Source organism: Aulonocara sp. 'chitande type north' Nkhata Bay, linkage group LG16 (assembly GCF_057382095.1).
Source record: "Aulonocara sp. 'chitande type north' Nkhata Bay isolate Kocher_YH1m ecotype deep benthic linkage group LG16, A_spYH_male_GT1.1, whole genome shotgun sequence".
Lineage (NCBI taxonomy): Eukaryota > Metazoa > Chordata > Actinopteri > Cichliformes > Cichlidae > Aulonocara > Aulonocara sp. 'chitande type north' Nkhata Bay.
In genome coordinates this window covers 17933696-17948516 of record NC_141359.1, presented here as the reverse complement: position 1 = coordinate 17948516, position 14821 = coordinate 17933696, and the positions used below count along the sequence as shown (strand labels likewise).

The 14821-nt window shown below is 40.6% G+C and overlaps 1 protein-coding gene across 2 annotated transcripts in view; it reads left to right on the top strand.

The window, feature by feature from the left end:
* The first annotated feature begins 7761 nt into the window (after positions 1–7761).
* The window catches only part of dachd (dachshund d), a 92147-nt gene continuing 85087 nt past the window's right edge, over positions 7762–14821 (top strand). For both annotated transcript variants that reach the window (XM_086267732.1, XM_086267731.1), the window contains exon 1: positions 7762–8580. In XM_086267732.1, the coding sequence (XP_086123858.1) occupies positions 8024–8580 (557 nt within the window). In that variant the 5' untranslated portion in view covers positions 7762–8023. The remainder of the gene's footprint in view (positions 8581–14821) is intronic.

The window sequence follows — 14821 nt, the reverse complement described above, 5'->3', positions numbered from 1 at the left end:
AAGAATGGGTAGACGGCTTAGAGCTGATAGAAAGGCAACAATAAAAAGGTATGCAGAGAGGCTTCTCTGAATGCACAACACGTCAAAGCTTGAAGCAGATGGGCCACAGCAGCACAAGACCACACTGTGTGCCACTAATGTCAGCTAAGAAAAGGTAAATGAGGCTATGGTGGGCATGGTTTCAGCAAAATTGAATTAGACCGGACTGTAAAAGTGTTGCTGGTCTGATGAGCTGCACTTTCTCTGTGGAGCCATTCCACCTTGTACCATCAATTCAGGTTGGTGGTGATGTAATAGTTTGTTTGTTTTTTGGCACACTTTGAGCCTGTTAGTACCAACCGAGCATCAATTATTTGCCACAGCCTGTCTGAGAACTGTTCCTGACCATGTCGAGCCCTTTGTGACCACAATGTGCCCATCGTCTGATGGTTATTTTCAGCAGCTGAGTCACGAGGGTCATTCATGTCATACTGTGTTCTTCAACATGACAATGAGTTCATTGTACTTAAATGGCCTCATTAGATCTCAATCTAGCAGAGCACCTTTGGGATTTGGTGGAACAGGAGAATCACATCACGAAGGTGCCGCCCACAAATCTGCAGCAGGAATGTTTCTGGGACTGTTTTTGAATCTATGCCACAAAGAATTAAGGAAGTTCTGGAGGTAGAAGTGGGATCCAAACCTGCAATAGTAAGCTATAAGGATTAGCCAATGAGGGTAAGCTTCTCCATGTATATCAAGTAAAGAAGAAGTAGCAGGAAAGTGGGGAGAATCAGTACAAAACAGAGCAACAAAGGGTCACGTGAAACAGGTGTTTAAATGCTTAAATGGCATATCTGTATAATGATAATATATGTAATGTCATTCTCTTTTTTTTCCACTATATGAACATTCCTCCTCCGGTTTGCTTTGGTGTCTCCCTTAATGTATTCCCGCTTAGCTGATTCCCTGATTCCTGATTCCAAAGGACATTGCATCTCATTTCTTGTCACTTGTCTCCTAAATTCCTAAAGGTACAATTAGCATTTTGTTTGACGAAATGTTGAAAGGTTCATAGATTGATATTTGCAAAAATGTAGCGGGGTGTTTTTTTCCAAATGCAAATTATGACATTTATTAACGTTTATTACGGATGCTCTGTTTATGGATTGTAAAACTCTGCATAGATTTAATGGGAATAAAGTAAAATTACAACGTTTAAATACAATCAGTGTGGCAAACCAGCAAGTGTGTAATTTAGTGTTGTGTGGCAATGAAATGTTTTACGGGCCTTGATTTATGTCCTGTGCATGGCATTTCTAATGAGAGAGACTAACATTGCAGTACGCCTGTGTTCCAGGAAACTACATTTACAGCAGATCTTTTTTCTCAAGAGTGTTTTTCCCCTGTGAAATAATGTCAGCACTTTCCCACCTTCAAAGTCCTTTTGTTTCCAGATCTATTAACAATTCTAATTGTACAGGAACACTTGTTAAGTAAGGCTGGTAAATAAAGCAGGAAACGCATTATTTCCTTTTAGTGCAGATTAAAGGTACAGCTATGCTGGGTTGAAGCACATTAATGAGGTTTTAAATAAAAATGCTGGCAGGGAATTTACACCGCTGACTGGTTTAACTGCAGTAAGCAGTTGATTTTCCTTGATGTTAAAGGGGAACATTATTTTACCCACTAATGAAAAATACATCTTTCCACTTTCCTATCTGTTAATTAACATGTTTGCGTTAAGGGAATTTCAAAAAGGGATACAATTGCTTTCGATCTGATTAAAGTAAGTGATACATAATAGAGAGGTTGTTTTCCTTGGGTCCTTCTGTTAATTGAATAGCTTTGTATGACTTGGAATGTTTTTCCTAGTCACAACAATTTGCTGGGACCTAGCTGCTCGGGATGCCCCTATCTTAATTACGGATCGCTTTCCAAATGTGGTTCAATTTCCTCAGCAGGACAGTTTCTGTTAACTGCTATTTTTAAGGCCAATAACAACGTCAAAGCTAGGGATGATTAAAGCAATTAAAGTTTCCCTTTGTTTTCCAAGCGCAGCGAGATAGGCCTGCCTGTTTGTACAACATTTATTAAACATTTACTAAATGGAATTGAATCTGTCATCGATGAAGTTTTCCGGGACAATTACCTTTTAGCATGGCAAACACTGTTTCACTCAGCTAACGTCTCTCAGCTTATGGCTGTGATTAGCCATTTGATTTCATCAAGCCAAACTAAAAATCCTCCAGCAGGAAGAGAGCGAGAGAGCGCGGGGTTTAAATATAATTTTACCATCGGAATTTCTCAATTAGCATACCACATTTTCTCCATTAGATAAACTGCCTTTAGAGAGCTGGCTGGTTTAATCTGTTTAATGTCCGTGTAAACTATAATCTCCTGATTCTAAAACGAAATCCCTTAAGGACATAATTCGCATACACTCTTCATAAGGCAGTTTTTGAAAGACATGATCGAGTGCGGCTTTTAAAGGGGGATTGAACGGCATGGGTTGTTATGCCTATCATGCTTTTCTTTTTCTCAGGCACACAGATTGTTCAAGTTGTAGTTTCATTTGCACGAATTTGGCTAATCGTTAGTTATTGTGCTTATACAAGCTTGTCCTTGCTCGATTCTCACTTACACACTGTATAGCTTCATGTGAGATTGTTCCAAGAGCGTAACGGTTTAGGTTATTCCTCAGCCGTCAGCTGAGTAACTCTTCTAGTATTGTGTAGTCTGGAGTCAGATGTTGCATTAAGTCACTTCTTGGCATTTCCTGCTCTGTGAAAGACAATTTGGAAGGGATACCTCAGTATGACTGCGGTGCAAACTGTAACCTCAGATTGAATTAAAGTGCAGGCATGTACACCACTGCCAACCACAGTGATGTAGAGCATGTAGATATAGAAATCAGAATTTGTTGTTATCCCGCTGAATGATGAGCAGAGAGAAATCTGAGTGTTTACATGCATATCATTGCTTTCCATCATACACTGCAGGCTGTATGAATTAGGGCCCGCAAACACAGCCTCATTCTCCTTGCATCACGCCAAGAGTCACTCCATTGATTACCCTTCTCCGCTCCCAGGAAATGGCTCATGCATCTCGTGTACATTATAACAAATGTTCTCTTTGCATTACAATTGAATTGTGATTGTTATGTTCAATCAATGGGGAAAGGTCACGGGATCGCTCCTGCCAGCGCTTTAATGGAGAAGTCGATGAGGATTCATTTTAATCACTGCGACTGTGGCAGAATGAGCACAACACTGAGAGACTGTCAATGGGCCGGTAATTACCGCTGTTTATACAGGTTTCTGCTTTAGCAATTTAGATATCCACAAATCTCTCTGTTTCTTGCACCCCAGTTATATTGGAAGCTGCGTGGCATCAAATGAAGCACTAGAGGATGTGGGCCGTGACTACTCTAATTGTGGTACTATTGGTGGGGCTGGTGCTTTGAAAATGAATTGAGCTCCATTTGCTCCTTTGAGCAGTTACATTACCAGAAAGCTGTTATTGCGCGAAGGAGCATTTCTATTAGCTCGGCTGAGTCCAAACAATTGGGTGAAGAGGTCGAAGACCGCGCATCTACAATACCCAAACTCTCAGCGCACGTCTGTCAAGGTTAAGTGTACACACAGCTTCTTGCACCAAATTACTTTGTTTCATATTGGCAGTGTTGTTGAAGAAAATTGCTGCAGGATAAAGAGACGAATTCAGTTCACCAAATCCTGGCCGATTGTGACGTTTTATCTTTCTTTTATGACTTTCAGAACTTTTCCGTTTATTTCTTTTATATTTCACCACTTTGGTTAACAATACTGACTTTACCTTCGCTTTATAATTCAATTCAATTCAATTTTATTTATATAGCGCCAAATCACAACAAAAGTCGCCTCAAGGCGCTTCATAGATACAGAGAAAAACCCAACAATCATATGACCCCCTATGAGCAAGCACTTTGGCGACAGTGGGAAGGAAAAACTCCCTTTTAACAGGAAGAAACCTCCGGCAGAACCAGGCTCAGGGAGGGGCGGCCATCTGCTGCGACCGGTTGGGGTGAGAGAAGGAAGACGGGATAAAGGACATGCTGTGGAAGAGAGACAGAGGTTAATAACAGATATGATTCAATGCAGAGAGGTCTATTAACACATAGTGATTGAGAAAGGTGACTGGAAAGGAAAAACTCAATGCATCATGGCTTTATACATAAAAGAGAGGTCAAAATAAAATTCTTTAAGGAAATCGTGAAAAAAAGTTTAAAGAGTTTCTATGTCTGATATCTGAACGAGAGCAAAAAAGTTTCAATTTGCTCTCATATAAAACAGACAAAAAGTAACAAATGCACAGATGAGAGGAGCTGAGAAAGAGTTGTGCGTGAAAAATGTAGTAAGTAATACCTCATTTGCACTCCACTGACTGGTTAATGAATGAGCCATTGTAGGTCAAAGGATCATATTTTGCTCTGTAAATGAAAAGTAAGGGCTTCTGAACAAACACTCTCTGATAACTCAACAACTCGACAGCAGGTGTGAAAGTCCACTCTTTCTACATGGAAAGACACTGATGCAGACTGTGCCGAAAATTATCACTCATCCTCCACCATCAGAAAGTGCTCTCTGACATCCCCCCGTTCACCCCAAGTGGCATGTTTGTGTTGGCCGATGTCTATGGATAGATGGGGTCAAGGCAGTATAACCTTGGAGAAAACAAATATTCATGATCAATAAGAGCTTTATTCCAAGCATCTAAATGATTCTTATGTCTGAAGCTGCTTTTCCTCTTCTTATTTGCCCATGCGGAAAAGCACTTTGAAGATTTATGCAGACTGGGTAAAAGGACAGTTTAAAAGACTACACAGTATCACTGCTTTCAAATGTCATGTAATCATAGGTTAGGGGAGAGTGCTGGGCACAGAGAGCTAAGTGATGTTACAGATAATGAATTGCCTCTGAAATATAATACATTGTAAGTATGATTCTTTGTTCCCAGCTCTGTACACCAACTCTGTACAATTAAAGTTATTTATCTTTCTCGTTTTTTTTAAGTTCATCAATTATATTGTGATACACTTAATGTCCATAAGAGGATGATGTATGATTGGTCTAATTATTTCTTATTCACCATGCTTTCTAAAGCATATCAATTTTGTTAATACCATGTAATTAAAACACGTCAGCGCGCTACAAGTTGCTGGCTGTATTAATGACTATGAAAATTATTTTAATTAAATAGCCAATTATAGAAAAATCCTAACCATGAGAATTGACATTTAAATGAATTCAATTTAAATTGCTTTTCAACATTGTTTTATCAAAGCTTTATGGGGTGAATAAATTATTACATCAAACAATATACTGTGTCATTGATCATACACAAGTCCTGTCCCATATCCATACATTTTCAAACACTTTCCTGATGCCATTCATCATACGGGGGGGTGATTACATTTTGACATAGTCATTTGTTTACCGCAATCTCATCCACATGTACTCTACTTCTGTGTACTTTTAGGAAAACTGTGTTAACTGTTTATGTTACTTAGTTAACCAAATATTAGGCCACAGAGAACTCCTTTCATGGGGCTAATTTGAAAGTGTTTCTCCAAGCTGCCAATACTTAGGTCACCAACGCCTGAGGAAAAAGTCGAGACACTTCTTTTTTTTTTTTTTCGAGACACAAGTAAACTTTCTAAAAACCATTTCTCAGAAGCTGAGAAATGGTTTCCTTTGAGATTGTGTTAAAATACATGATTTCACATCAGGTAAGGATTTCACTTTTCACCACTTCACGGATATGTTTTTGTGCTATGTGGCTGTTTTCGTAACTGGATACAGACACATCCAGTCTGTTTAAAGGGCCTTTGTATCTAAAACATCATACACATCCGGTGGTGCCTTTTAATACCTATTAGACCACTCAAGCTCATATAGTTTCCCTATTTTTTTCTGCATACTCTTAATGAAAGTCATTTTTCAGACATTACAAGCGCCATGATTTGCAGTTAACCCATGCAAACAAGAGAAATAGTGGGCAAACTGTTGTGACATTCATTGTATATAATGAAATCTTAATATGGTGCATATTTAAGTGAAAGGTTAGCAACATAAAGGGCAAATGGATTGCCTGGCAATGAATTTTAAGCAGCTATTGATTTTACACTACAAGCTACCTCTTCCCTGAATGATAATTTTGAAATGGCACACTGCTTATCTTAAAGCTGATCTAACAGGACACAAGAAATACACAAAATATTAAGGCAAATGCAGACAGATAAGCAACAATCTTTAAGATGTGCAATACATAATAAGTGCTGATGTGCTCACCAGAATGAAACTAACTGAAATCCAACTAATGGGAAATACATTTGTCTCAAAAAGTTTGCGCAAACAAAATAATAAAGCCGTGACATATATGTATAGTATACTTTATATAATTTATCTTACAACCAGTTTGATATTTAGAAATCTCGGGTAGTTGGGAAATGGATTACAAAGAATTTTATAGTGATGTACGCAGTATCCAAATGTCCCAGGAAATCAATAATGGCCTGCCATCTTTTAAATAAAATAACGTCTGATTTAAAATAATCCGTACATGATTTAGTGCCCTGCATAAACTGATTGATTTGTTAGGAAAGGCAGGAAGTCAGGTTTTCCACCTCATGATGTACCTTAGTGGTTGGAAATAAATGTGCAGTTAAGTGTATATGAGCTGCAGCAAGACACTTGCACATGGACTTGACCCTGCACATTTCTGCAGTGCTGTTATTTTCCTCCTCTCTCTTATCTTTCTTTCCTGCACTTCCTGGAGTTTATGGCTTTGTGTTCTTACCGGGTTAACTTCAATAGTTCAGTTCTAAAATATTATAATATTGTTTAATATTTTAAATCTTTCATTTCTGAGGTTTTACCTTTAAGTGCATGAACTTTTTAACCCCTAACCTACATGACATTTTTTTTAATATTCACCTGACTCCTGTGAAAAGTATCATGGGGTTTGAGATGGACAGTACATAAAACTGAGTGGATGCACTTAAAGTGAAAGATGATATAAAGCTGTTGGAAATCAATCTTTACTGTCTGACTTCAATTTGCAAAATTACCAGAAAATATGCTACCTTTATGTAATCTATACATTAACTTTTTAACCCCTAACTCACATGACAGGGTTTATATATATATATATATATATATATATATATATATATATATATATATATGTGAAAGCTTTATATGCAATTAACTGCACATATTTCTTACAAAAAAATATTTCACAAGACAAAAAGTTACAGCCACTTTGGATGTGCACATAAAAAGACCAAACATCCTTCCTCACAGATGGAGTCGGCTGAACAGTGATTCATATTGGCGTGCATTCTTGGTAAATATGACAAAAATTACCAAAAATAACGTGCGAATTAAAAGGGTTTTTTTAAGCATTTGAGGGTGTTTTTTTTAATAAAAAAAATTTGTTTTAGTATTTGCACGAAAATGAAAGCAAAAGTTAAAAAAAAACATTACCCCAATCTTGATCGCCATAGGTGAAGTGAGCTTTGCATTAATGTTGGCAAAAAGGGATTTAAAAACTATTTGTTTTAAACATACGCTTTTCTTTACAACTTATGATCCAGCATAAACGTATTTACTTTGGGCAATGAAATCATTTAACAGACGTGAAACGTGCGAGCAGTGGCCGGAGCCCAGTTATCTGCTCTTCAAAGGCTCCCACTGTCCCCTAGCTCCTCCCTCTCTGTACCGTGTGACAACAACAACTCATCCACAGAGCGGAGCTGCACTTTTCAGCTCATTTTCCTCCTGTCATTCCTCCTCCTATCTTTGATCATTGTCCCGCCGCTCGCCCCCCTCCCCAAAAGAAAAAACCCTCACTCAGCACGCCTTTTTTTCGGTAGCTCTTTTTACTTTCCAACTTATCTGAGGAGCTAAACTCTCGTGGATTCTTTCATTTAGGGGTATCTCGGCAGGCTGGGTTTTCTACTTTGAACTTCGGCTACTCTCTTCCCCTCTTGTAGGTGACCATGGCCGTACCGGCTGCTCTGATCCCACCAAACCCTCTGGTCCCACCGCCTCCAATCTCGACTCCTTCCGCGACGACGTCCCCGCCGTCGACAACTTCATCACCATCTCCATCCCTGGCCCCCCCATCGGGACCCGGACAGAACCTGTTCAGATCAGAGCTCCTCGCAACCAGCAGCCCGGGCATCCCGACCCCAACCGCGGCTCTCCCCCCGAGCAAACCCGTGTACTCGACCCCGTCGCCTGTTGAAAACATACCGCAAAACAACGAGTGCAAGATGGTCGAGTTGCGCGGTGCCAAAGTCGCCTCTTTCACCGTGGACGGCTGCGAGCTCATCTGCCTTCCTCAGGCTTTCGACCTGTTCCTGAAGCACCTGGTCGGCGGACTGCATACGGTCTACACCAAGCTGAAGCGGCTCGAGATCACGCCGGTGGTGTGCAATGTGGAGCAGGTCCGCATCCTCAGAGGGCTCGGCGCCATCCAGCCCGGCGTGAACCGCTGTAAACTCATCTCCAGAAAAGATTTCGAGACCCTGTACAACGACTGCACCAATGCGAGGTTAGTGGCGAGCTCTGTTGTGGATTTTCCTTTTTCTTTTTGGGGGGTTTAAATGTCCGCACACACGGCCGTGCGTAAAGGCGCAGGAGGTAGTAAGGGGGAGACATTTTGCCTTTGCAAAACAAGCGGTCAGAGTCGTACGATTGTCTTAGCCGAATTTAATAATTGATTCCTACAAGGAGTGTGTGAAAATGCGCGCGTGTGTGTGTCAAACTCCATCCCAAACACCGAGGCTGGTGTGTTTGGGCAGGAAGAGACCGGCGCACTTCACCAGTGGTAAAGAGAGAGGGGAAAAGTTAAGTGAAAGTTTTTTAACACGTGCAAGGCAAAGCTGTGCCGTGATGGATAGCCTGTCTCCCTCTGAACAAATGAATCGATAATGTAGGCTACACCCTGGTTGAGTTTCACAGTGCTGTTGAATAAACTTTCGCTATACAGCTGCCACCACAAAGATACAACTACAAATAAGAGCCTTTTCTTTTTTTTTTAAAACTCCAATTTCTGTTTAATTTTAGACAGCTTTTAGCTCAATTTTATTTTTTTAATGACTGAAATAAAACTAGGCTATGCCTCATTATTTGTCCTTGCCACAGGGGGTAGCATGATTTCAATTAGAACTTGAGTTTTCAGACAGTAAACAAGAAGGAACCAGAGTATTAAAAAAAAAATAAAAGGGCCAGCTTTTTTCTTGTATGATTTTATTTCATCCCCCTTTAGTATTGATGACATTTCTCAGGGAGGTTACAGTGCACTAATGGAGGAGCTTTCTTTTCTTTTTGCACACTGTAAGTGCTAAGGATAATTCATGAGAGCACTCAGTTATCTGTCTTAATTAAACATACTTGATTTCACTAAATCAAATGAGGCAAAGGACTACGAGTGTTTAAATAAATACATTAAACCATTTTGACCCATTCAGTTATTTTTGGAGTTTTTAAAAAAAATATCTTAAAATCAGTGTGATTTAAAGCGAAGATCAATATTTGATTAAAAGCCTTTAAAAAAATATTATTGTCCTGTTGCTCCTAGCTTTGATGTATCGCTCAGTCTCACAGGATGGTTCAGCCTGGTCAAATTTACCATCTTACCTGTCAGTATGATTGATTCCATATTGATCTCCTGGCTCTAGAAATGAGCTGGAAATGCAAATATGATGGAAAGGCTCACATCAGTTGGGGAGGGGAGGAGGGGTAGCAATAAACACTTTTGAGTCTCAGTTTTTAAAGCATGCATCCTCTTTTTTTCCCCTATTTTTTGTCCCCTCCAGAAAAAACCCCAACCGTGTGAGGTCGAACTTAATTCAGAGTTTCGGATGCAGCGTGCAAATATTCACACAGACGCGTACACACAAGTTGCTGCGCAAGCATGTTTTTTCTTCTTCTTCTTCTTCTTTATTGCCAGTTTGTGTCATTAAGAAATCCACGAGTGTTAACATTTAGTATATTTGAAGCCTCAAAGTGTTGCTGTAACTAAAAAGGTACATGTGGGCAAAAAAACAGCAGAAAAACAAACAAACGAAAGAAAAAAAAATAAATCAAATAGCACGCACCGCACAGGGAGGAAGTCTGAGAGTGATGTTATTACAGTGACGAGGCTGCTTGTCGTGCACTTCAGATGTTTAAATTTATGTTACAGCATTGTGTTGCAGTCTATGCTATCAGTAAACACCCCCCTTTTATTCTCCCGTATAAATATGCTGCAGTCTTATGTTTCCATCCCACTTGCAGTCGTCTCAAAAATCTCACCTGTGCACTTTGGCGCTTAAGCTTCATTTACATAAAGCGTCAAGAGAGCAGAGCCCCCCCCCCAAAACACACACACACACTCCAGACACGCACACACACTCCGCAGAGAGAAGCATACAGTGCGGTGATCCTCCTCTCAAGCCTGGCGTGGGGCTTCAGGTGACAAAGTACGTGGTTGAACTCTCCGGGTTGTCAATGGGGGGATGGCCAGCGATGGGGTTAAAGGATAATGCAGTGCCTCGCGTCGCTTTAATGACGCTAAAGTGCTGGGCTATTACAGGCACATGGACAGGACTGTAATTGTCTCTGAAAGCAGCCAGGTTCTCCCTGTGCTGGGCTGAAATCAATCACTCAGACCCGGCCTGCCTGCCTGCCTGCCTGCCCCATTTGGAGAATTACATCATGGAAGAGCGAGGCATCCGCTGGATAAAAGGCTTCTGTTACTTAGAAAGAGTTTGATTTTATTTGCGGGGATGTGTGCTTTGCTCTCCTTGTCGTTGAATAGCTAGTGACAAAATGATCGGCCCGAGTCACGGGGACGCGGGTTGCCCCGTAGGTGAGAACAGGTCCCCTCTCCGAAGTATTTGCTCTCGTTTTATTTCTTTATTTGCTGTTTGTGCTCTCTCCAGATAAAAAGACGAGTTCACCGGTTAACCCGCTCAGGTTACACAACAACAGCCCGCTGCCCGAGATAGTTTAGCTTTTCATCTCTCCCCATTACCACGATGTCACTACTCTTTTTATACAGTGGCAGAGTGATAACAATGAAGTGAATAATACTCCTATACAATGGGCCCTACTTTTTCACATGCTGTTTTTCCCCCCTCCCACAGTCTATTGTGCTAAAACAACACTCGTCTCATTTTGTACACAGTGTGAATGTGAATAGCATCACAGAGCACCACTGCATCCCGCTGTTTTAGTTTTGATGTGGACACAAACAAGCTCCAACCAAATTGTTCCCCACCATGCTTACTTTAGCACAACTCAAAAAAAAATAAAAATAAAAGCAGAGCTGTTCACAAAGGCCGTGTTGGATTTCCCCCCCCCCCTTTTCCTGTGTTTTATAAAAAGATTTAAATAATTAGAATTCATTTTCATTTAAAGTTCTTAGTTTTACAGTGAGTGTTTAAACTGTGTCTGCTTACCCTGTAGTGATTATTGCTCATCTTTAAAGACACTCGGCATATAGCGATTCTCGGCCCCTTCATTTTCTTAAGGACTCTCGTGCCAGATTAGCCATGTTCGCTCTTGCTCCCATACTGATGCAGGTTCTGCCATCTCATTCCCCCCCACACACACACCCCCACCTCCTAACCCACCCCAACATTATGACTCTGGCCTCTCCAGGAGCCCTCTGTTTCAGCTACTTGTTTTCCTTTTCATTTTCCCCGCGGTGGGATGAAAAAGGTTCTTATTGCTGTGTGACACTTGAACTCTCTGAAAGGTTATTATAACACGGAGGGTGGGGCGGGAGCGGGACTTTGGGGAGGGGGGGGTGTTGATATCGCATATCTCTCATTGGTGTGCTTTGTGGAGGCAAGGCTATCCGATGCTGGGGCGCAAGAAATACAGCAGTTAATTGACAATCATTGTCTACCTCTGAAGGTTAACCACACGCCCCAGACGATGTCCCACCGCTGGGAATGCGATGGCTTTTTCACTTACATGCTCCCCTTAAATAGATTTTTACCTGTCTTGTTTCAGTCGAGCAGATCCTCCTCCGAAGTGTCGCGAGTGACAGGTCACGGCGAAAGCCCCTTTTTCCTTTAACAAATGCGTCTAATTGATACTGATATGACAGCGAGTGCTACGAGAGCTATCACCTCTCTTGTTCCTATTTCAAGAGTGTTTATGCCTAAACACACATATTTGCAAATGACGGTAATTGTTTTGTTTAGCGCTCAGTGTGAGCTGCCACTGAGGGTGCCAGCTTGTCTCTCTCCCGCCTCTCTTCTGCTGAGCTCTCTTATAATATATTTGTTTTCTACAAGGCACGGATGTGTTTACAGGTACTCAGGGGAGATTTCTGGATTCCATTCAAATCATTCCCAGTCAGAGTGGGTGCCGAGATACCCGTCACCCAGCAACCACATCCAAGAGGGAGCCTGGGCGATAATAACTTCAAAAACAGAGTGACAGATGCCTGATTAGAGAGAGAGAGTGAGAGAAAGAGAGGGAGAGGAAGAGAAAGAGAGAGAGATAGAGAGAGATAATGGTATACAAAGCTGTTTAAAATACAAATCTATTGAACTGCTTTCTTGAAAGCCAAATTGGCCCTCATATTGTGCTTTGCTACTTTATTGAAGTAAAAAAAAAAGAAAAGAAGAAGAAGCATTTAAGGTTCTTTCTCGTTCTTTCTCTGCTTTTTTTTTTTTGCATTTTAATCCTTCAGTGGGGCTCTGCTAAATTTGATTAGGTACAGTACATGTGCTCAAGTCAACTGTGCAGTTGGCAGATGGTGGCAAGGTGTTTTGTTTTTTTTCTTTTCCCGCAAAACAAATAGTCTCCTTGAAAATCAGAATTGCTTTATTGACTTGACATTCACTCAGTTGGAACAAGAGCAAATTAAAACATTTTTTTTTTGTTTTTTTGGGGAGAAGGGGGTCCACGGAGAAGCTCAGTTAACAAAAAAGTTACATTACATCAAGTCCTCACTGCTTTCTGGGATCGTATTTCTATAGCTTTAAATGAAGTGGGAGGCAAGATTGTTGAAACCACAGATTTCACTTGTTAGAGAGGCTTTGTTTGACACTGTCTAATGTCATTTGTGGATTTAGAGGCTATTTGCATGGCAAAGAGGCCTGTATTGTTAATTTGCCTGTTGGACGCATTAGTTGTCCATGCTCCTGCCTTATTTGCATGCCTTTACTGGAACAGCAACAGCAGTTTGAATTACCAATTAATTCCTTTGCGAAACGAAGTGGCTTAAAATCTCAACGCCGACGTCCGTCAGGTCTTTCTGCATTGATCAGCGCGTGAAAATGATTTATTTGCTACGTTCCTCAACCATAGACATGCATTAGCTTAGATTTTTTTTTCCCCCCTAGACTTAAGCTGTTTAAAATCTCTCCATCTATCCACGAGTAATCTTGCACATTAAGCTCGGTTTGATTTTTTCCTGATGATTTCTTTCACCTGTGAGTGATTGTCTAACACGCCAGCAATAGATTTTGGGTCATGCTCATTTCCATTCTCCTCCGTCCTCGGTCACAGCTCCCCAGCTCGTCTTTACTTACGAGCTCTTTCGCATTACAGCGCATTTAGGGAGCACAGCGGAAGTCACAGACGCTCGTACCAGGATGTTAAATGCTACTGACAGAAGTTAGAGGGAGCAGATGAGATTTCCTGATTGGAGGAGGAATGCAGGGCCGTGCCTGGCTCTGTCTAATATGGTCACATAGAGAAATTGATTTTCCTCAGAAATTAATTAATTTTTCATATAGCCCAAAGCTGGAGTTTAAAAAAGAGTGCACACTTGCTGGTTTCCTATTTTCCCTCTTTTTTAAAGAATTATTGCCTAATCATATTAATACTTTTGCCCCAAGGATGAAAAGATAATTGTACAAATGCATTTGGAAATATGTATCACTGAGTATTTATGATTAAATTATGCAAATAACTCCGCTCTCATCCTTCGTGGGCCCAGATTGTCTAATTAGGATTGATATGGCGAATAGATGTTGGGGAATCTGAATACAAGCATGTCCAAAGAGCAGAAAATTGAAAATGACAAGGCTGGAATCCTTAAAAAGTCTGTTGGTTTTTTTTTCTTCTTCCCCCCTCCTCTCTGTCTAATTCAGCGTAGCTGTATCAGGAGTTAATTTTCCCCGGCTTCATTTCTCGTCTGAGCTGACAGGAAAAGGAATCCATCAGGGAAGCAATCTCAGATGGGATTCCACAAATTTCCTCTCCTTGTTTTTTTCTCCCCCTCTTCATTTTCGTGGAGGCTATCGGGGATGAATCTTCTCCTGAGTAAACATGCAGATGTTATTCCTCCAGTGTCAATGTTTTTGGAGCTCTTTTGCTCAATGCAGTACTCCTCCTTAATAATTGGAGGATATTAAGAGAAGAAAGTCCTCCAACAAAAAGCCCTTTGTACTTTTTTTTTTTTTTTTGGAATTTCAAGTAATGCTCATCATATTATACAGCAGTTTTTTTCATTACAGTGGGAGTAAGGGCTAAGAATCTGCACAAGCCGTCTTTTGTCCGGCATAGAGCAATTTAAATTAAATTTTCTTTTTTTCGTCTCTTTTGTTTTTTCACGTTTGATCTAGAATTGTGAGGAGCTGGTCAACTAATCATAAATGAATTTCATAACAAAGTTAAATTTCTCAAATTCATGTCTAAATATGTTCAACATCTCTTTAAAAAAATAGGCACACAAAAGAATTGTGCCTCTAAAAAAAAAATCCTAGCAGGAATGCTTAACCGCAGACAGACAGCCACTCTGCAATGACTCTGCTATGAGCCAACAGTTACATGTAATTTAACAA